The following is a 24,596-nucleotide window of genomic DNA, read 5'->3' as shown; positions in this document are numbered from 1 at the left end:
ATAATTATTTTTTTAATTGCAATAAGCTCGATTTTCTAAACTGGTAAAAATTATAAAATTAAAATAATGCAATTATATTTATTAGTTTTATTTTATTTTATATATACGATTTTATTATTATTATTATTATTATTATTATTATTATTATCCCTTTTTCATATAAGTATCTAGATTTCTTTATCAACTTGAAGTATAAAGCAATGCAATTAACAAGATGCAAATATTATTTTTAAATTAATAAAAATTAAATATTTAATATTTAATTTACTTTAATTTAATTGTATTTCTTTGTTTTTGTTTTTTGTTTGTTTGTTGTTTTTTGTGTTTTTTACACAATAAATGATTAATTCATTCATTCATTAAACATTTTTTTTTTTTTTATTATAAGTGTGTTTGTTTTTTTTGCTTTAATTTTTATTAGGATTTTCTATTAAATTCTTTATTTTATTTTTGTTTTGTTTTGTGTTTGATTGATTGATCGAACCCTCTTAGGATAGGGTTGAAATATCATGCATAGTACTATATTTAATAACTCCTTTCTAAAAATAAATCCTCTGTTAAAACTTGTGCAGTTTATCAACTAGGTTTTGTTATTCTGAGCAGAAGTCAAAGGCCTCTTCTTTCAACTTCAACATAGCAGACATTTCCCAACTAATCTTGTTGATCCATAGTCTGAGCAAATTTATCCTCGCGTCTTTTCAACCTGTCAGTCAAGGGAAGTTCTTTATGAACGCAAGGCTGCTCAGACGTCCTGAGGGAATGCAGACATGATGCATTTCTGCGAATTGGTGTGTGGAGGAGGCACAGTGTTTTAAAATCATCCAACCTTATAACCTCACGAGTTCATCTCAGTCAGCTAACATGCTTTCCACCGGTTTTGGATGTTTTTTCTCTAGTATTTTCTCCTGGTATTACGCGGTGTGGATTAAGGGGTTCTGCTCTGGTATGTGGCCTGTCTTTTCAGCCCATTGTGAGAGGGGTCGTGGAGGGTCTGATGTGGGCAGCTGGTATGTCCTGTCCAGCGTCTGGGGTCAGAAAGCAGGACTGGGCACACGTGTGCTGCGTCAGTGCTGTGTCAGTACACCTCAGTGAGATTCACAGGTTAACACTGCACAGCTGGCCCACTCTTCATTCACAGGCTGTGTATTTTGGCAAATAAATGCATTGCATTGGATATTATGCTATCAAAGTATCACATTTTTTAACTTAATGTCTAAGTGGATCTGTACACTTAATTGTTATATTATAGAATTATAACAAGTTGTTAGATCTTTAATTTTTTACATTTTTTTTTACTTATTCATGCTTTTAATTTAATTTAAATGATAAATTATTTTTATTTTTTGCTTTTTAATAAGTTTGCAGATCTTGATTTGTTTTCAGCCTATAAAGATACAATTAAGATAATGCAGTTATTATTATTATTATTATTATTATTATTATTATTATTATTATTATTATTATTATTATATGTATGTATTTTTTATTATGTATTTTATTCAAGTTTTATTTAAGTATAAAATGTATTTTATTACATTTTTAATAAGTTGCTAGATTTTTTTTTCAACATACACTATAAAGCAGTACAATTAATGTGATGCAATTATTATTATTATTTTTAGTGTTTTTGTTTTTTAACCAGTGAACTGAATTTACTCAGAATCCTTCTCAAAAGCCTCATTTAAGTTCCTTCCTTTCAAATTCTTGTGTTTTTGCAGACTGAAATAGATATGTTTCGGTATTACGTCCCATAATAAATTATTGCCCCCAGCTTTCTGAGTTCAGATCCTATAGTCACCTGTCTTTGCCAAAATCAGCCAATACAGACCATCTCACCCTGTGCTGTGAATATTAATGCCGAGCAGGTTCCAAGCTCCTAAATGACTTATCTTGATAGTCTTGTTCTGTTAGACTGTTTTTCAGGCATACTTTTAGAAGAATCAAAATCAATTAGCCGCTTATGTAAGCTTAACACTGCTTATGTTTCAGATATCAGCTTTCTAAGAAAAAAAAGAAAAGAAAAAAAGCTGGACTTTAATGCATTCTCATGCAAAAATGGGCTACTCTGAAATATAGTTGCTCCACACTTATAAGGTGACACTAAAATATCTGAATATCATCGCATTAGATTACAAAATATCAAAAGAAGTGGTGACCCTAACCCAAAACTATCACACTTTTTCAACAAAAAGGATTTAATAGATTGCTTTGAGACTACATGTAAATGAACAAATGGCTCAGAGAAAAGCTCTAGCATCTTGCTATGTGGTTTGATCTTTATTTTCTAACATATTTAACCTGTGACCTATGTGTCCAGATAATGCAGAGATTGTGTTTGATAACCACCCTCTCAGGGACAACCGTAGTATTGAGATGCTCTTTATTGATCTGTTGCTGCTGCTGCTGCTGCTGGACTGTTGGCATTTATCTGTATGCCTGTCATTTCAGCTTATTGCTCTGAGGCCTCCATTGCAGACTGTTTTGTGCATGACTGATAGCTGCAATGTGTATGAAAGGATCTACAAACCATCAATCCTCTGTTGCTGATGAAAGATCTAAGATCTGCTGTTTTGTCCTCACACGTGTAAATTAGTTGCTGCTTTCTCTCTTGCATTATTGATGGGTGTTGACACTGATTAGTTGAGTTGACCAAGAACAGGAATGCTGACTATTCACACCACTCTTTATAAGATGGGTTTTAAAAAAAAAAGTATAAAATACTCATCCATTTGGGAAGGTGCGCGCGCAGTCAGCGGAGGCTTGCGAAGCAGAGCCAGACGAAAATATAAATCCTGCTTTACACAGTCTTAAAGACTCGCACAGACAAACAGACATGCACACTTTCTCTCTTGCTGTCTGACATAGATCAAGTTTATCTGATCAGAGCCCTCTTCATTCCAATGAAATCTGCTCATCAGAGCTGCCAGAGTGCTGATAAGATAGACTAGTGTCCTCTTTGGTCCGTGCTATTGTCCTATCCAGTTCAGTCCCCAAGACTCTCATCCCGATTAAATCAGTCCTGCGCTGTCTCTCTCCACTCTCACTCTCACTTTAAGTGAATAAAGCATCTGCTGGCGTCGTCTGTAACTTTTCTAGCACGTGAGAGCTGATTTCTAGCTCTTTTTAACCATTTGAGGCATTTACGAATCTTTTTTAACCATACAGAGTGTAATCCCTTGTACATATAATGTGTAAATATAAAATCCGAACAACATCATTGAATTTCACATAAATTCTCAAGAATATAACTTTGTTTACAATCATGTTTACAATGATTTGGATTTTGTGGCCTACAGGTTTAATTGTCTGACATTAATTCTTACATTTGTCACAATTTTTGACTGAAACTACACAAAATAAAAATAAATGCTGGGTTGTTTTAACCCAACTTTGGTTCAAATATGGACTTACCCAGCTGTTGGGTTAAAAACATTTTTTTTACATTTTTAACCCAAAAGTTGGGTTTGTCCATATTTTACCCAAAGTTTGGTTAAAACAACCCAGCATTTTCTAAGAGTGTAATAAAGAAATGGTTTCCTCAAATCTCTTGGCAATATCATGTAGATGTAACAGAACTATTAACGAGTGTGGGTTCTTGCTTGGGCCGAGCCAGAAATAATCCGCTTGCCGGCCCCTGAGCCACAACCAGGGAAGTTAGTGTGTATCACTGACAGGATCTGTTGTGTAGAAGGATGTCATAAGCTGTCCTCTTTCATTTCTCTAGTTCAAACAAAGTTCAGGATCCCATCAGAAAATTTGGCCTTGCGGTCCATTTGCAGCATCAGCGATTTAAAAAAACCAGCCTTTACTCTCGCTGTCAGGTAATGCTGCCACTCTCATCCGGAGCCATCAATCACATGCGCTCTGGATTCTGGACGTGCTGGAAAATAGCTAAAGTGAAAATAAGCAACATAAAAAGGATTTTTCTTGTTCTTATGTGTAGAAATACAAAGATGATGTTTGTATTTGACCTCACAAGCTTTTGGAGGACACATCTAGTGAATCACTTTGAGAGCGTCTATGCTTCCTCTAGCTCTGGGCACAAATTCCCTACGTGAAGTACAACAGCATTTATTAGATATGAGCTGCCTTTTCCAGAGGCATCCAGTAATGTCACATGTACCACTGCAATGTCCCCAGACCTCAGTCATGCATTACTCACTTACAGAGGAGCTCTTCACCACAATACTTCAGTTTGGCTTGTGTGTGTGTGTGTGTGTGTGTGTGTGTGTGTGTATATATATATATATATAATTCCAATTATTGTATTATAGTAATGACAATAAAATGTATTATTATAATTATTATATTTAATTTACATTAAAGTAATATAAAAAGGTAATTTATTTAATAAAATATTTATATTTGGAGAATATAAATTATTGTTTTATGAACTATCATTTTATTACATTTATGCAAATGAAAAGAAAAAATAGACAACAGTTATATACAGTATATCGCGTTGTATATGCTACTGAATTACATTATTCTTTTTTGCAATGCTATTAAAGCATTGTGTCTGGGAAATAATCTGTTAAAATAATCACAATATAATTTATTTTTTTATGTTATTATACATTGTTACATTATACGTATATTATATATTTTATAAGAATGGTCTAATAATAGACTAAAATTGGCTTTATTTTGTTTAGACAAAAAATATAAAATTTTTAGTTTTTTATAGTTTTAAAAATAATTTTTGATGAAATATGACATAATATTTTCTTTGATATTCATCCAAAGGCAAAAACATTTGATTATTGATAATAAAAATCAAACGGTTTAAAAACATCAGTGTTATTCAGATAATGAAATCTGTCCTGTGCAAGTCAACACATCCTCACTCTCACACCTCTGGAGTTTATTTTCTGGTCTTGAATCTGCAATATCTTCATCACATTGCATTTTGATTCCGAAGCCTCTGGACAGCAATTTACGTACAGAGAGATAGGGATGTCCCAAGACCCCTGTTGGCCCCGTATGAGCTCTCACCCTCAGGGTGAAGTGATGACATTTGGAGTACGTAAGAAGTAAGATATTGTATGAAATGTTCAAGCTCCAGCTCTTCATCCACTGCTTCTCTTTTCACAGATAAGAGCTGAAAATTGTAAACTAGTGTGACACAACATAGTGCCATGATGAGACTGCCGTTGGGTCAACATGGTGTCTTGAGAAACGATTTCATGGTCAGATTAGACACGAAACATCTCACTTAAGAATATTCAAATGCACATACATTATAAATGTATATGTAGGGATATCAAGCAAGAAATTGTGAGGTCAGCTCTCATTGGAGGTTAAACGATTTGACTTCAGGCCGAGCTGAAAGTGCCATCACAAATCACCATAAGAGATGTTCACGAGAGCTGCCCATGTTTCTTAGAGCTCCTCGTGGGTATTATATATTTATCAGACTCATTACTCTCTCTGCATGTCCTGAGCTTCCTCAGACTTCATCGTGGGCAGAATGAAGAAGAATGAAGTATTACATTTTTGTTATTTTAAAACGGCTGATTCATGTTCCAGTCCTGCTCATCGGAGCTGGTGTTCTTCAGTGTCTCTGGCTGTAATCTAAGGAGCTGTAAGTGGATCATTGATAGGTCTGTGAGTGAGAGATAATGTTGTGGATTGATTTAAAGCTCTCTCAGAACATGATGATTATGAATCACAACTCTCTCGTCATGCATAATTCAAAATTTCCAGAGCCCCACACTGTGGTCTTGGCTCATGATGAATGTATTTGGTGAATTTGTGACGGTAATATAATTCAATTCAGTTCAAGTTTACTTGTATAGCGCTTTTCACAATAAAATTTGTTGCAAAGCACCTTTGTTTTGATTCTATCTATTGGGTAGATATGCTAGATACGCAGTTTTCAATATATATATGCCATATTTATCAATCATGTAAAATACAGTGAATAAATCATTGATTTTACATTTTAACTTATATTCTGGAAAATCTTCTATGTATAAAAACTAATTATTTTATATTAGGCTTTGTTTTAAATACCTGCAATGACTTAATTCTTTAATACTATAATAACATTTAGGCTCAAAATATTTTCTAGATTTTGGTATATGTTTTAATATTTAAAAAAAAAGTATTTATTAATTATAGGAGTATAATTTTTCAATTTAAAATGTAATGAAAGTGTAATAAAAAATTATAATACATTTTTATAACTATTTTAATATTTATAAAAATAACATAATTATGAAAAATGTGTTTTTTTTTTAAGATTGCATTGTACATTATAATGCATTATGCTGTAAATACTGTGTTTAATATATTATGCTTTCAAGATATGTTGTTAAACTCAATCAAACTTCAGACATGCTAAATTCAGCTTCATCGTGCAGAATATTTATTCATGAAAACGTAGTTCAGCTAAATATTTTATTACACACTACGTGAGGTTTTTAACGAGTTGTACACTGAGAACACGATTTAACATTTGAAATATTGCGAGTTTGCTCCCTGACTTTTCACTCCAATCTTTCTCTCTAATTGAGAATGCCTGTGTTAAGTCACGCCGCTTCTGTACAGTCTAATTCCTCCTCCTTGTTTATTTTATGAAGTCTGTTCTGGCATCAGTCTGCAGTATTAAAAGTGCTTTAAGCCATGTCTTCATAATACGAATGTCCCTTTCACAGCACGAGAAGGAAAACTGTATTAAACGCGAGTCCATGGGGTCATAAATAAGCCTCCTGTGAAGATGGGGTAGGCCAATAAATCTACAAGTGCATGTTGCCAACCCACGTGAAGTTTTATTCTTACTCTAAGCCTCAAAGATGCAGGGCTATTTCTCAGTGATCGTATTGGCTTTCTGTGATCTAGTATATAGTTAAACAAGAATGTAGGGAGTTGTAAAATATATCCCAGCATTCTGCATCAGGGGATAGCAGGAAATACGCTTGGCGTCTGTTTTGAGTTTGCGGTTATTGATACAGTATAGTATACACCATGGATTTGTATGTGTTTATACACCATAAACTGTATGCATAGCGATATGCAGAGTTTAATTACAAGGACTGGCTGTTTTACCTCTAGCACACCGTAGATGTGCATTAACTTCAGTAGACACTGTTGGTGAGGTAATGATTTCCTTACCACATGAAATAACATGTTCAGTTAGAAACTCATTCAGTGTGTCTATGTAGCACAACTAAGATATATAGTTTGGATTGGATCTCATCCACTGGCATGTCTAAATATATATATATATATATATATATATATATATGGATATATATATATATATATATATATATATATATATATACATATATATATATATATATATATATATATGGATATTCCTTTTTTCCACTCGCACCCTGCTGTGGATGTGATTTATTCCCCAGAAGGTTTGATTCCCATCATTGATAACACATCACTGACAGTGGCTCTGTATTTATAGTGTGTGTATATTTACACACACACATGCACACACCCTTTTGGGATGGATATGTCAGTATTTAGGAGGCGTAGACCAAGAGGGCACAGATGGTGATGTCTAACAATGAGGAACAATGTATAATCCATTTGCACATTGAAATATTTTTTTCTATGCACTTTACTGTCCATTGCAATACTGTAAATTATGTTCATAGTTCTGCCTATAGTGCACATACACTTTTACATAGCCCATCTGTATAGTATGTTCATAGTACACCTATCTGTATATTGTGCTTATAGTATTTAATATCTGTAAATTATGTCCATAATACTTACCTGTATAGTTATTGTACATATTATAGACCTTTATTCTGTACTTACTGCTTATTGCACTTCTGGTTAGATGCTAACTGCATTTCGTTGCCTTGTACCTACATGTGCAGTGACAATAAAGTTGAATCTAATCTAATCTAATCTAACTCTAAGATTCTGTTGATTATTTGGCACATACACTCAACATTTTTATAACAGAGGGCATAACACAGATTTTATGTTATTATAACATACGATGTCATGCACCAGTCACTTTGTGCAGCATTGGTCTGCTCACTACCTCATTCAGCACGGAACTGACGTCACTCTACTACCTCATCAGCACTGTTGGGAATGTTACTTAGTACTTAGTAATTAGTTATAGTTACTCACTGCTTGTTCCAAAAAGTTAGTAACTGAATTACTCTATAATAAAAGTAACTCGTTACCAGGGTAAGTAACTATTTGCGTTACTGTAAAAAAAAAAAAATGCTATATATATCAAATATATATATATATTTTTTCAGTTTTCACAAGTCAGTTGAAATGAGTAGAACAGACAGATGTTCGTACATAAATTTCGATATTTATTGCACGTCAACAGACAGCAGTAGTTTTATCCTGCACTTCAAATATTATCTTTGTAAGAAAAGCGTTTTTGGTACGTTTGTAAATGGGTGTGTCACACATTACGTGTACACATCACATGCACCTTCTTGCCTTTGACCACAATGAATTTGAAGTAGTGCTTATATCTCCACGTTGAAAATGCCAACTTTTCATCGGATTGCTCCCGACTCGCCATTTCTGCTGCTGTTGTGAATCCTAGCTGTCACGTGTGTTTGGCGCTCTATGGTTTGGTGCCGCTGGCTCGTTTGCCGGCATGTGTGTAAAAACACTGGCTCTGATTGGCTACCATGAAACACATGACTCTGCCTTAGCCAATCATAATCGCTTATCTCGTTATTAACCCACCTGCTCACTCGCTGTGTGAGCCAGGGGTGCATTCGGATTACATAGTTTATTAAATCAAAGCATAGTAACACACCGCATTTAACGATCAGTAATGTTAACGGCGTTGTAACGACGGGAAAAGTAATTAGTTAGATTACCCGTTACTGAAAAAATAACGTCGTTACCTAAAGCCGTTCTTTTAAACACCGTTATTCCAAACACTGCTCATCAGTCAATTAAATAAAATAACTGCTCTTGAGCCCTTTGTCACTTTAATCAGACTGAATAAGCTTTTCTTTTTTTTTACACTAAAATCGTTTTATCTGCACTGTTTGTTCACTTCACTAGTTTGCACACCTGCCATGTGTCTTGCACTGCTTCATTTAACTTTACTTTTTAATTTTATTATGTCTTTTTTTTTACATTCTTTTATTGTATAGTTGTATCTACATTTTATATTTGATCTAGATTTTTTGGCTCTACTGTATTCACCGGGGTCTGAGAGTAACATAATTTCGATTCTCTGTATGTATGTACTGTACATGTGGAAGAATTGACAATAAAGCAGACTTGACTTGACTTGATAATATAACACAAAAGTATTATAAAAAAAAAAAAAAAAAAAAATATATATATATATATATATATATATATATATATATATATATATGTATATATATATATATATATATATATATGTATATATATATATATATATATATATATATATATATATATATATATATGTATATATATATATATATATATATATATATATATAAGCTAATTATAATTAGACTTTCAAAACCTAACCTCTGTAAGAAAAAAGCACTTACATATTAGCTTAAATGAACAATAATAGAAGTCGAAAGCTTGGTAAATATGTGTATTTGTGTGTGCAACACTGTGTTGTGATCTTGCAGTCATGGATCATCTGTTCACAGCAGATGAGACATACCTTCACTGCTGCAGAAAGCAGAGATTACAGCACAATGCCATAACAGCTCTCTCTCTCTCTCTCACACACACACACACACACACACACACACACAAACAGTCCTGCACAGAACACATTGCAGTCTGTAATGGCTTAAGCTCACCTTTACAAAAAACAGATGCATAAGGCTATACTCAGTCTTTCTACCTTCACACAGTCACCACACACAAGCACGATTATGAGCCAGTGGTTTCATTTTAGCACTGGAGGAGAAATACCACAAAGGCCAATTTCACAGAAGTTCTGACAGTGGTAAAGGTCAGCAGGCGAGAGCAATGTATCTGCGTCCTTTTTTTTTTATTTGTTTGTTTTTTTGGTCCATTACAGAGGGAATTTGCTAAGCTTGTTGCTTCCAGGACTTAAAAAAAAAAACACCATTCCTTTTTATTTCAACTAGTTTCCAATTCTCATTTTCATTTATTTCAACTTAACTAAAATAACATTTATTAAAAACTATAAAGACATGTAAAAACAACAAAATGGCACACAAAAAAAAACTAATACAAAGGACAAAAACACAACACAATTTCTATAATCTTTTATATAAAAAAATCATAATTGTAATTTATACGATTAATAAAAGCTATAGTAGTATCTCAGTGATGTTAACCTGATCCCGCACTGACTGCAGATGAAGTGTTTGTGGAGGAGATGCAGGTCCTGTCACCGAGGGCTATGGGTGACGGGTGTCACACGGTCCCTCAGATGTCAGAGCAGACAGGAGGAGATGCCATCATGTGAAAACAGCCTGCTGTGTATCACACTCTCTCACACTGAGAAACTGATTCATCCTGCAAAATGTGCTGCCTTAGGAAATGAGACTAAACTCTGATTCTGTGTAAACGGATCAAGATCCATTCTTCCTTATATGATAAATATACAAACAGTGCATGGAGGCATATTCCTATTCTAAATAAGAACATCCAATAAAACATTTTTTTTTTTTTGTTATAGTAATAAGTAATATTAACAAAATTAAGCTAGAGTATTCCATAAACTGCTGCTTAAATTCCTTTTGAATTGTATTTATTGCCATCAAATTCTTAAATTTTTTTGATAGCCATTCTAAAGCTTCAATTTTTAATCATTATTATGATTTAATGTCATAAAGATTATTAATTATAAGATCATTTAATGTTTAAATCTCTTATGCTTGCACAGACTTCTTTTATTTAATCAAAAATACAGTAAAACAGTATTATTATGAAATATTATTACAATTTAAAATAACTGTTTTCTATTATAATATATGTTACAATGTAATTTATTCCTCTAATGGCGGTTATTCCTTTAAAAGATGATTTAAAAAAAAAAAAATCATTAAAGTCATTACAATATATATTGGCTCACTCCCTTTGTTCCAGGTTGTGCTGTAGGTGTGTGTGAGAGGTCAGATCTCACTGTAGTGTTTGTAAAGGCGATCCTCTCCTCATCTCCTTATTTTAGAAAGCTCAAATCTTCCCTTTTGTAGATCAACCTTAAATGGTGTCTACAGTCCATGCAACCACGCAGCCAACCTTTATTTCTAGCAGCGGGCACTGTGCCTGCTCCAAACCTACATTAATACTGCAGACACTCCCAAAAGAATAATTCATTCACCATAGTATTAGCTCTCTGTAAATGCTCACTAATGGCCTGGTTTTTTCTTCTTCTCCTAATCAGCCTTCAGTAATGAACACATCTCTCTCAGACTGCTTGCTCTTATTAAAGATGTTCTCCTGGAGGTAAACCAGGATGTACGACATCCAGCGAGGACCCCACTCTGAACTGCAGTGCCTGAGTGCTTCTTCCAGCCAGAGGATCACGTCGAGGTGGACAAAGATTTAGAGGAGCTTGATGCATCTAAACTAGCCAGCACTACACTTGTTGGTTTAATTGGTTGTTTTTCCAGCTTCCTTCCCTAGCAATTTAAAAACAGTTGTTCTGTCTAATGGCCTGAGACTTAACACTGAGCCCTCATACAAACATAGTCAGATGTGTACATTGTTCTGCATTTAGATGAGGAGGCCAAGGAGGCATGCTGGGATACAAAGTCAAACAGGAAGTACTGCAGTTCTGTGCAGGAAATCAATTGCAAATACAAAAGCACAACCATTTGTGTTAGCTTGCTAGCAAGAATGTCATCGCGTTGTGTCGGAATTATCATAAAATAAATATCTCCTATTTTAAATTTTAATCATTAATATGTATGGTAACATTTAAAATTTTTATGGTAACAGAAACAATTAATGTGTGTGTTTTGGTGTTAATGACAGTGGAATACTTCTAAATGGATCTCTATATTCTTTAATACAAAGAAAAAAAGTGCTTTCCATAGCACTGGGAAGGCAAATCACATAGAAATGTTTGTAGAGTTTGCTAGCTGCTGAAGATGTGGCAGTTTATGTTGTTTTTTCCTGCAAAGTGTAACTAAAGAGGTCTGAATTTATAATTATGGTTTTGATGAAGATGTTAATAGTTTCATAAATTATTTATTCAAATATGGGAATTGTTTTATGACAGTCTTTCGACAATGTCCAGAAATTGATTTTATTTTATAAATACAAATGTTATTTATTTATTCATGAAATATATTAACATTCATTCAATGATTGTTATGGATTTAACATGGTGAGAATTGAATTGTAATATTTATTAGGGGAAAAAAAAATCTATATTTAAACAATGGATATAGAAAAAAAAAAATTCTTAACTCAGTTTCAAATATAGGTTTTTGTCTAGAATGTGTGCTGTGAAGTGATGTACACATTAGCTGGAGTTCATTTTTCTTTATTGTATACTGTAAATATATATTGTGCATTTTTGCACGTCTGGAGTGCTCTATAGATTCAGCATCCAGTATGGGAGCCATTCGTTTAATAATTCACTTTATATAGATCTTTAATTTCTGTATAAAGTGAAAAAAGAACTGATGTATCCCCGCGCCACACAATTTAATTTTCTCCCAAGATTGTCTAAAGAAAAATTAGCCCAAGTCAGAAACCTAATGTCTCCCCAAAGGCTACAAATGTATCGATTTTTTCCCAGTGCACGTACCTCCGGTGGAAAGTGGAGACAGCCTTTGATAAAAGACATTCTCACTGAGTCCCGGCGTGTCAGATTCATCTGAAAAACTCTCCTCACCCCTGGGCTGCATTGCAGATCTGAGGGGAGGGCCAGACCAGAGCAGAAAACTATTTAATATATATTGAGTGGTGAAGGCTCTAAAGCCTCCTCGAAACCAGCTCCCCTCTCCATCACACCAGAGTCCTACCATTGTGATGGAGCCACCTGCTTTGATCCCAGTAGAAAGCAGATGTGATGATGAGATGCAGAGGAGATGGTGGTGGTGTTCTAATTCTGTTGCTGGCCATGTCTTTCTTTTGTTTTGTTTTTTCCCCTTTCTTTTCTATTTTTGATGGGCAGCCCTTCAGTACATGTAAAACAGCCTTCAGACAAAGATGTGCACAGGGAGGCCTCTTTATTCCTGATGAGCTCTGACAGAGTTCTGGTTGCTGTCCAGGGAGCATTTGTGGTTTGGTTTTTGAGATTCGTGTCTTCTGGTGTGCCTGGCGTTTTTTGGCCTGATAGTAACAGCCTTGTGCTTTTGTGTCAGTAAGCTCAGGTTTTGTGAGCTACAACTGATCAGAATACTCGTTCAGTGATCTTTCTGTCCTGGGAGACAAAGCCAAGTATCCATGATCCGGGGTTTTCAATATACTGTAGTGAAAACAATAAACTGTTGTAAAGAAGTTTATACTCAGCAATGCTACCTTTATTTGACCAAAAAAACAAAAAAAAACAGTAATGTTATAAAATATTATTACAGTTTAAAAGCACTATTTTCTATTTTAGTATATTTTAAATCCTAATTTATTTCTGAGATGCAAAGCTGAATTTCCAGCGGAAGTAAGCCGTTACACTGCCGTAGCCGAGAGAGAAAAAATCTCTGAGCAACAATAATCAAGACGCAGTTACACTGTTATATACCATAAAATGTTACATTTACTTACCTAATCTGTAACATTGTAATGACTTTACAGCAAACCAGCTGTTCTGCCGTAGTTTGCCCAAAAATGGTGGTATCCATGCAGATTTTTTTTCCATAAATCAAAAACATTCAGTTACCTTGGTACATACAACACACAAAAAGACCATTAAGCAGCATTAGAATAGAATTACAGTAATCAGTATTTCTTCCAAAGCCTTTTATGTCCGTTTATGTTAATGTTTTAGTTTATGTCAGGAAGAGGCCAAAAATGTAAGTTACAGTTATGGTGAAAATCTCATCACTTGAACCTCAAAACACTTTTTTGGTGAATTTTTGTTGTTGTTGTTTGAGCTTGAAAGTTCCTGATCATTTTATTTATTTCATGGATATTTGCAGAAACATTGAGAATTCCTTCAAAATTCAAGTCAACACAGGTTTTAAAATAAACATGAGTCCTAAAATGTACAATTTTGGGGTTGAACTGTCTCTTTAACATAGATAGAGACTGACTTTAACAACTATTTGAGGGGTTTTCAGAGTATGGAAGTTACAGCATTGCTTCTTCATTGTGTAGTTTGTAGGAAAGTGAATGAACTAGGCTGCTTTGGCGTTCGACGGCTTTCCACTGCATCTGTTAGTGGGTGTCTTTGACCAATGACTTTCTAAATGCAAGATGTTTTTCTGGATGAAGTTCTGGATATGACTTACATTTTTCCATAACAGTCATGTTGTTTTCGTTTAAGTTTGCTATTGTAAAAGCAAATGCACACAAACTCAACTGAATTAACCTGAACTGCAGATCTTATAGAAGCATGGAATGTTCAAAGATTTGTATAAAATTAACATATTTAATCTTTCCAGTTAATTAATTCAATTATGCTGTTATCCTGTTCATTCGAGAGAAGATGATACGCTATCAGTCTAAATAGGCAACTGCATTTTTTAGGAAATTTGCTCCATCTGTATCAGTGCGTTACATCGTGCCCTAAAAACCCCCTCAGTGATCTTCTCCGTTATAAGTTTTAAAGTAACTTCATCTACTCCGAGTGTGATTTGTTGCATGTGCAGATGGCACATACTGGCAGGAAATGTGGAGGAGTGATAAATGGGATAACAGGTCTGTAGGACAGTGGGTGTGATGTCAGTGCAGCACGGTGATTTTGAGAAACTGAGCTCTGTAGAATGACTCCTTCAGGTATCAGATGTGCGCTTCTAACACAGATGGCTGCTCTGACTGAGGTTCAGTTCAATATAGTGTATCACAATGGGATGTGTTCATAAAAAAAAAATATATATATATATATATATATATATATATATATATGTATGTGTGTGTGTGTGTGTGTGTGTAAAATGAAGATCATGAAGATGCTGTGTAACCACAGTTGTACCACTGTAACATTTTGCACTTATCTGAAATGAGAACATTATTGGAGCAGTGAGACCTGAATATTGGGAACTTGCATGGTAAATCAGTCCTCCATTTGAGTTTCGTCTGGTGGATGGCACTATCAGAAAAGATCTTAAATAAACCAGTGAAAATGGACATACAGTATTTGGTTATTTTTTCCATTTCATGGTCTATTACTGGAAGTCCAAACATGGAGAGATTTCAGAAAAAGCTTGACAAACTTTCCAGCCTGGCAGTCTGTCATACACAAAATAATTGTCCCCTGTGGCATATTTATTTATTTATTTGAATTTGCAAAAAAAAAAACATGCTTATTTGGACATTATTAAATTTTCAAATAGTAAATAAAAAATACAATTAATTAAATATACAAATATAATGATTTAACATTATAAATGTTAATAACATAGTTTATTTTTAAAAAAGCATTATATTACCGTATTTGCATTATTATTTATAGTTGTAATTTAATGTGAACCAACTTAATTGGTTATAACTGGAATAAAAAAAAGTATTTTGGCTTTGGGCTGAAATGTTACCTGGACCTGTTTTCTTCATTGAATACATCCACAGAATTTTTATGTTCTCTGTTGATTTTATTTCCAGAATATGAAAAACAATATGTGAAAAAATTAACTGGCAAGTAATGTATCATCAACGGGTCCACGGCCAAGCAGATGTTCAGTCACACCTTTTATAACTCATCTCACGCTCCCCACATGAAAGACTCAATGGCACCACATGAAGAACCGATGGGTTACTTAACGTAATCCCAGGTTCTTTGATAACAGAGTGAGGTGTTTCACTATGGGAATCGCTTTGGGCGTGACCAACTACGGAAGCTCCTATGCCACCACGTCTGTCTTTGACAGACAGGTCGACCTGAGATCAGGCTCCGCCCCCACCTATATTACTCAGGTCGACCCCTACGAAGTCATTAAGAGAGATTTCTTCCCGTTCCTATGCAAGGAGGGAAGTGTTGGTGAAACACCTCACTCTGTTATCAAAGAACCTGGGATTACGTTAAGTAACCATCGTTCTTTTTCTAACTTCGCTCGGTGTTTCACTATGGGAGATATAGACCACTCCCGGATTGCAACATACGCTATACCAATCATATGGGACTTGACGTGCTGACTCCTAACACTGCATGAGCTAAGGATGGCTCAGACACGTTCAGTCTATAAAATCGCACAAAAGTGTGCGGTGTGGCCCAGCTTGCTGCAGCACAGATCTCCTGGACCGAAACACCTCTGAGTAAGGCCCATGATGTCGCCATGCCCCTAGTTGAGTGGGCCCTTAAGCCCTCGGGAGGTTGGGAACCTCTGCATGCATATGCTAAGGAAATAGCTTCTACAATCCAGTGGGACAGTCGCTGACGTGACAATGGCTTCCCCTTGTGAGGAGTAGCCCATAACACGAACAGTTGGTCATTTTTCCTGAAACCTGCTGTCCTTTCTACGTACACACGAAGTGCTCGTACAGGAAACAAGGCATTCAACCTCCTCTCCTCTGGAGAAGAGAACGGAGGAGGGTGAAAAGCTGCAAGATCTGTAGTTTGACATCTATATGACGAATCCACTACTTTAGGTACGAAAGCCGGGTTAGGGCGAAAGGAAACCCTTGTAAACCCTGCAGAAAACTGCAGACAAGATGGGCTAACCGACAGTGCCTGTAAGTCACTCACCCTCTTAGCTGACACCAGCGCTAACAGTAGTGCTGTCTTGAGCGAGAGAAACTTTAACCCTATAGCTTCCAATGGCTCAAAAGGGTGTTGAGAAAGGGCCTCTAAGACTGTAGACAAATCCCACAATGGGACCATTCGCCTGGCCCCTGGCCTCTTACGTCGTGCCCCCTTCATAAATCGACTTATTAAAGGGTGCTGACCTGCTGTCTTGTCACCAAAACCCACATGACAAGCAGATATAGCCGCTAAGTATACCTTTATCGTAGAAAAAGCTTTCCCTTTATCTAGCAGATCCTGCAGGAAACATAAAATGTCCCTCACTGAACATTGAAAAGGGACAATATGAATCCGTCCACACCATTCATCAAAGACTCGCCATTTATTACTATACAGTGAACGAGTGGAAGAGGCTCTTGCACTCTGTATAGTGTGTATGACCGATGGGGGCAGACCTGCTGCACTTAAATTCCACCTTTCACGGGCCAGGCCCAGAGAGCTATCCTGTCTGGTTGAGGATGGTAGATTCCCCCCCCCCCCCGCTTGTGACAGGAGCTCCCTCCGGGGAGGGAGGGGCCACGGCTGACCCGACAGTAGTTGAACAATCTCGGCCACCCAAGGTCTGGAAGGCCAACGTGGGGCTATCAGTATCAGCGACAATCCCATTTCCCTCACCCTGGCTAGAGTGGGTGAAATCAGGCTCAGAGGGGGAAATGCATACAGCAGGACATTTGGCCATTGGTGGGCTAAAGCATCCACACCCAATGGTGCATTTCCGTCTGCCAGAGAGAAGTACAGAGGACATTGGGCGTTTTCCTGCGAGGCGAAGAGATCTACGACCGCCTGGCCGTATCTCTGCCATATCTGCTTCACCACCTGGGGATGAAGCTTCCACTCTCCGTACAGGGGATTTCCTCTGGACAACAAGTCTGCCCCCCTGTTCAATACCCCTGGAACATGGGTTGCCCTGATGGATAAAAGACTTATGTCGCACCACACAATCAGCTCTTTTGCCAGCTGGTGCAGCTGAAGAGAGCGTGTGCCTCCCTGTCGATTGATATAAGCAACCACTGTGGAATTGTCTGTTTTCACTAAAACATGCTGACCCCTGATGAAGCTCAGAAAATGTTTCAGCGCTAGAAACACTGCCAACAATTCCAAGTAATTTATGTGTTTGTGAATTAGCTGAGGGGGCCAAACGCCGTTCACAGTTCTGCCCATTAGAGTCGCTCCCCAGCCCTTTAATGATGCGTCCGTCGTCATAGTGACTCTCGACGACACTGCCCCCAGGGGAATCCCCGATCTGAGGGTCGCGGGGCTTTTCCAATGTCTGAGCGCTCTGACGCACGCATACGTCACTCTCACCTGTCGGTTGAGATGACGCCGAGAACACAGACGCAGATGCGCGACCCAGCGCTGAAAGTCTCTCATTATTAGTAGTCCCAGTCGTACTACAGATATCACTGAAGCCATTAAGCCCAGCATTCGCAGGCACAGTCTGAACGGGACAACTTTCCCCGTCTGAAAACGGGAGAGACACTGAGTGAATGACGCGATCCTCCTCTCTGTCAGAGTGACTCGATAAGAGAGGGAGTTTATACTGAGCCCCAGATATTCTGCGTGCTGAGCTGGCTCTAAGCGCCTCTTTTCCATGTTTATTCTGAATCCCAAGCTGTCGAGATGCAATAACACCATATCTGCGTCTTTGATTGCTTGCTCTTTCGACGAGGCGCAAATCAGATAATCGTCTATGTACGACAGTATTCTTATCCCCCTGTTTCTCAATGGGAAAAGTGCTGCTTCCACACATTTGCTGAATACTCTTGGTGCTAGACACAGACCAAAGGGCATTGTCTGAAATTCGTAAGCAGTGCCTCGAAAAGCAAACCTGAGATACTTCCTGTGAGACGGGTAAATATCTATGTGAAAATACGCGTCTGACAGATCGATCGTCACAAACCAGTCGTTCTGGCGGATGGATCGACAAAGTGTCTTGTGTGTCAACATTTTGAATGAATATTTCCGTAGGTGCTTGTTTAACACACGGAGATCTAGAATTGGACGCAGAGATATGCTCCCCTTCTTTGGGATCACAAAGTAACGGGAATAAAAGCCCTGACAGCTCACTTCCTTTGGCACTACTCTGATGGCTCGTTTTTCTAAAAGACAGTCTATCTCGGCCGTCAGGACGCGAGCTGACTCTCCCTCGGCCGCTGAGGCTATTATACCACTGAATCTGGGTGGTTTCATGGCAAATTGAAGCCTGTATCCCCGTGAAATCGTGTTTACAACCCACGGATGAGCTGCGCATGCACGCCAACTGAGTATGCGAGCCGAGAGAGGTCCCCTGTATACTTCCCCAACGCCGGCGCGTTTTAATGACGTCATTACCGTCTCCGCGCTGACCCCTTCTGGAGGTGCGCGCGCTCCCTCCAGCGGAGAGGCTAGGGATACACATCTCAATGTTTGGATTTTTTTGCAATCTATCGCCCTCGGCTGTCTGCCTGGCTGCGATAGTGAAACATTTATTGTGTTTAATGAGTTGGGGGAGCACGTCGCCCTCAGCCTGTGGCCTGGATGCGATAATGCATTTTTTATTAAACATTCCCCTGAACTGATGGGCGTTTGAAAACCCAGTGTAAGTGCTTGGTGACACTTGAGAACGTTTTGAACTTGATTGCTTATAGCTGGAGCCCTTACTGAACTGAGAACAACAGGGCTGGACCCCCTCTTTCTCTTTGCGGGCGGAGAGAGAAGTGACGGGGAACATTCGCGTGTCAGGTCGCACGCTTCTTCCGATCCTCGGGGTGGGGTGGGCGGTTTCTCGCCGCCGCGGCCGCAAATGAATGTTTCCCCCCGGGTCCGGAGCCATCAGATCTCGGACGATAGCCTACTTGCTGTCCGCTGGGAGGCGGTCTCACACTCCTAGCTCCCGTCTGCCTTCCTCTCGCCGCAGCGGCTGCTGCCAAACCTTGCCGTGCTGGCTGAGAGGGTGGTCGCGGTGTTTGCTTGCGCGGTAAACAGAGGTTAAAAGCCTCGTCCTCCTGTTTCCTGAGGGTGCTGGTTTCTCTCATTTTCTCGAGAGCTGGTCCGAAAAGGCCCTTAGTTGGGTCGAACGCAGCGTCCATCACCTCAGCTTTTTGAGCGTCGCCTAAACCAGACAGGTTCAGCCATAACGCTCTCTCACCTGAAACGGCCAAGCCCATAACACGGCCACAGCCCTGAACCGCGCCACGAGAAGAGCGGAGAATTAGGTCGTTTACCACACATATCTCGTCCCAGAGAGCTGGGTTCGGCACTCCTGTATCTAATCGTCGCCCCATCTCCTCCAAAATCTCCGCCTGGTACGCTGACAGTAAAGTTACCGCGTCCAGCGAGCACACTGACTGCGCCGCATACTTGTACATCCTCTGATAGATGGACGCGGTCAGGCGCTCCATCTTGTTCGGCAGCGAAATTTGGGAAGAGGCAGAAATAGATCGACGATATGGATGGAGGTGATAGGCCACTGAAGACTCTATCGCTGGGGGTCCGGCCAGCCCCAGCTCTCCCATTCCTTGGATCTCAAGTTTAGAGCATCCCTTGGTCGGGAGCTTGCTCTTAAAGGGGCTACCCCAATGGCAGGACATCTCCTTCATGCACGCCGGCACGGCGGGTAGGAGTTGTCTCGTTGTGGTTTGAGCAGGCGGTAGCCTTTTCCCGTCATAAAGGTCCCTCTCTGCTCCCTCTGAATCCTGGGCCGCGGGCCACGCTAGGCCCAGTTTTGCCGCGGCTCGCTTGCATACCTCGTGCAGGTTACTGCCTGCCTGCGAGCCAGTGTCAGTCGCGCTAGGAGGTCTAGACTGCTGGACAGGGAAGAGAGAGTTGTCTTCCTCCTCCTCTTCGTCCATGTCCAAGTCGAGGAGGTCAGAGTTAGCATCGCCCTCTGCGTCCTCGTCTCCCGGCTCCTCATCCTCGTGTGCGAGAAGGCCATCGAACAGAGGAGGCATATCCGGGGATTCGGCTTCCATCATCTCAGCCCAGCTCGTCGTAGTAGCTCGCTGATGATCGTTAGCCTTAGTTTTCGCGATGGCTCCAGCCAGACATGGGTCCTGCTGACTAGCCACCGCCACTCTCAGCCTTCTCTCCAAAATTTTAACCGGCAATGACGCACAGTGAACGCACGTTTGTGGGTCCGCAAGCGGCGTTTGAGCGTGCTTGGCGCCCATACACACAATGCACATGGGATGGGGATCCCTGCCCGAGACGGTTGCTCCACATGATGATGGACACGGGCGGGGTGCGGGTTCCTTCTTCGACTCATTCCCTTTGGCGGGGGTAATGACTGTCGACATGAAGGCTGGAGAGAGAAAGAGTGATTCGAAGACTCGTCGTAACACGTTAGTCCGATTAATGGTTCACAGGGTAGTTAGCCCTTTTCGAGGGCTCGCCCTGACGCGTAAAGCCTATGGTGGCTTGACACCACTGAAAATCCTATCGTCGTGATAACACGCGATAATCTGAACAGAATAGCTCACCTTGACGCGGACACTATTCGGTGTGACACTCAACACAGTACCAATCCAATCCACTGATGTCGCGTTCGGTAGCGTACTCCAATGACGGCCCGCCAGTTGAACAGTTAAGCGAAATCAGCGAAAAGTTCGGACTTGCTGAGAGAGCTTGTAGTCCCTCACGGGAAGAAAGCGAGAATGACTTCGTAGGGGTCGACCTGAGTAATATAGGTGGGGGCGGAGCCTGATCTCAGGTCGACCTGTCTGTCAAAGACAGACGTGGTGGCATAGGAGCTTCCGTAGTTGGTCACGCCCAAAGCGATTCCCATAGTGAAACACCGAGCGAAGTTAGAAAAAGAACGCCAGTCTTCCCAGCAGCTTCTCACATATATTAGCCATTAATTAGTTGGGCATGGGCCCAAAATATATTTTTGATGATAAATGTAAGGGCAACATCAATGCAGACTTGTGTCGAAGCAACTGAACAACATTAATAAGGAAAACAGTGTAAATAATGCAAAATGACAGTTAAAGGCAGCTATCTATGAATTCAGTGATGTCATCAAGTAATGCAACATGTCTCCAGTCCATCAATTAAAGAGGTCATGAACTTAGAAATCAAAATTCCCTAGATCTTGTGACATATGAGGTCATCGTACTATAAAAACATCCTGTACGTTTCAAAACTCAAAACTTTCTCGTTAGTTTAAAAACAGCTTACATTGAAGCTAATCTGCTAAAACGACAGCCTGTAGAATGTGCCGCTCTATGACATAATAGAGCAGGTTAACCCCGCCTCCGCAGAAGAAGATCAACACCTGCTTTTTCAGCACTGCCTGTCTGGCTCCGCCCACTGATTCACTCTCGTAGAGTAAATGACGAGAGAAAACGAACGCAGGTCTACACAAAAAAACAAATGATAAAGATGCAGCGCCAAGTTGTGGACAAACACAGTCTTTGCATAGCCTTCCATCGGATCCCAACATTAGCAAAGAGTTGATTAGCTTTTTTTTAGCTTTATTTTTAACTAAGCTCCAGATTGCGTCAGTGAAAGGTTGGTCATTTGTTTACTTCATTTAACTTCAAACGGATTTATGATAGATTTAGTTTAAGCTTTAGTTAACAATAACTCTCATTTCAAAACTTTGGTGTCAAAAATGTCACGGCACATTTTGAAGTAGTGCACAATTATACACATATTGCAGTGTGCACAAATGCAAATAATCTTATTGCAGAATAGCTGAAGACTTTTTAGCAAAGAATTAAAATTTCCGTTTTTAATTGCAAGAACGTGTGTGTGTGTGTGTTTCGCGCCAAAAAAAAATTCTTACCTGCCTAATTATACAAGTCTTATAATAGACTATATAATAGACTTATAATAGAAATAGACTAATCACTTAGTTTATTAATTCAGTTCAGGTAACCTACCGACTGGGTGATTTAGAAAACATGTAGTTTTACTTTTTTTTTTTTTTTTTTTTTATGTGAGTGAACTTTCCCTTTAAGAGTGTAGACATATTAAACTATTATTTATTTAAACATCCAGTGGCTTTTTCGACCGCACAGCACAATCCATTTGGTTCATTCTCAGAGTTAATAATTGATTAATATTTCTCTCAGTGCCTGAAATCACACACTGCCGTGTCAACAATGCTCATGTTGTCTATTTATGACTGTGTTCTGTTTGCTTTTCCCCTTCCACACATCACTCATCTGTCCCGCAGAGCCCAATCTAAAAACCCGTCAGAATCGCCCCGGTGCCATCCTCTCCACGCTCTGTTTGGTTTGTTGTGACTCGTTACAGACATGTTCTCCTGGAGATGGACTCTGTCCAGCTTGAGTTCTGCAGCGTATCGTCCCTGCGGCAATGAGACCAAACAAAAACACACACTCATGCTCTTCCATGTGGGGATTAATAGTGAACATCTGGGATCTCCTCGAAATCGGAACAATTTATTCAAGTCTGGTATCACCAAATTATGAGGTCATTTTATATTTCGATTTAGAACGGGTGTTTTTTTTTTTTTTTTGGCTAGCTGCATAATTTTTTTTTTTTATCAATGGCAGGAAAAGACACAAATAGTCAAATTAACAATAGGAAACTAATGATGAGAGGAGTATATTATGTTCGCACTGAGACGCAGAGATGTGTATCTTACAGCGTTTTTCATGTTTTTACACAGGTGACCTGCAACTGCTTCAGCATCAGTGATGGAGAGCTGCAGGACGTGGGGGTGGGACTTTACCCCAGGTGAGTGACATGACCAACATGCCAGCATGCATTGCACTGGACATAGGTTTGTTGTTGGCAAAAAGTTATTACATAAAATACAAAATGGCCAAAATCGGCCAAATAGTAAAAAAAAAAAAAAATGAATTGAAATTATGTATTAAATAAAATTCATCCTAAAATTATCATAAAATTATTCCATGAAAGAATTCTACTTGAAATCAATTGAAATGAATGCATAAATGAATGATTATTAATATATATAATATAGGAAGGACATCTCAGCATGCTTTGCACTGAAAAAAAAAAATACCAAAGGTAAAAGTTAAATAAAAATGAATTAAACTGATTGCATAAATGATTGACACAAATTATAATTTGTTTTATAATTTTTTCCACAAAAATGTTAATGTGCTTGTTTATTAAGGCGACAACTGTATCAGTAAACAGCATGCTTCTATTAAATGGGTTCTTCAGTATTTTACTTTATTTTACTTACATTTTACTTTACATCTGCAATTTGTAGCATATTGCTTTCATTGTCTTCATTTTTTCATCTTTATAAAATGACTTTACCCATAATTCTCCTGTGTTTCAGTCAGTTGAAGCACTGTTCTTGTTTTCATGCTCACCGTGCCCAGCAGACTTGTGTGACAGAAAACATGTTTGTATTATTAGCTCTGCAGTCATAAAGAGGGATTCTGACATGAGTTAGGATTACATGCTACGATTTGCTCTCTGCTACTGAACACGCCTGAGGGAAGCTCCCATTCACACACCGAGGAGCTGAAGGAAACGCAGCACAAGAAACGGGAATAATTACACATAAACAGACACTCGGCTTTCAGTGTGACTGAATTACAACTTGTCGAGACGCATTGAGTGCTGAAATAGAGGGGATTTCCTCTACAAAAATTGCTTTGTGCACATTTGTAAGAATCTTCAGGGCTAAAATGCATCTCATAAGCATCTTGTATGCCAATGCTGTAAAACACTATATAAAGCTTTCAGTATTGGTTTATTAGAAACTTGCAGTTTCAATTGTGTATATATAATGCATGCAAAATTCTCTAAAATAATCTATGCAGCTATATTTTTGATGGGTCTGCCTTAAAAAAAAAATTGGTCCTCTCTTTTTTTC

The 24,596-nt window shown here is 38.5% G+C and overlaps 1 protein-coding gene across 1 annotated transcript in view; it reads left to right on the top strand.

Annotated features, from left to right (window-relative positions):
- LOC113102063 (histone-lysine N-methyltransferase SMYD3-like) overlaps window positions 1–24,596 on the top strand; it is a 123,215-nt gene that overhangs the window by 66,858 nt on the left and 31,761 nt on the right. Inside the window, exon 6 of the mRNA XM_026265724.1 lies at window positions 23,409–23,476. Within this exon, the coding sequence (XP_026121509.1) occupies window positions 23,409–23,476 (68 nt within the window). The remainder of the gene's footprint in view (window positions 1–23,408; window positions 23,477–24,596) is intronic.

The sequence above is a fragment of the Carassius auratus genome, unplaced genomic scaffold, assembly GCF_003368295.1.
Source record: "Carassius auratus strain Wakin unplaced genomic scaffold, ASM336829v1 scaf_tig00217677, whole genome shotgun sequence".
NCBI lineage: Eukaryota > Metazoa > Chordata > Actinopteri > Cypriniformes > Cyprinidae > Carassius > Carassius auratus.
This window is presented reverse-complemented; position numbering and strand designations above follow the sequence as displayed.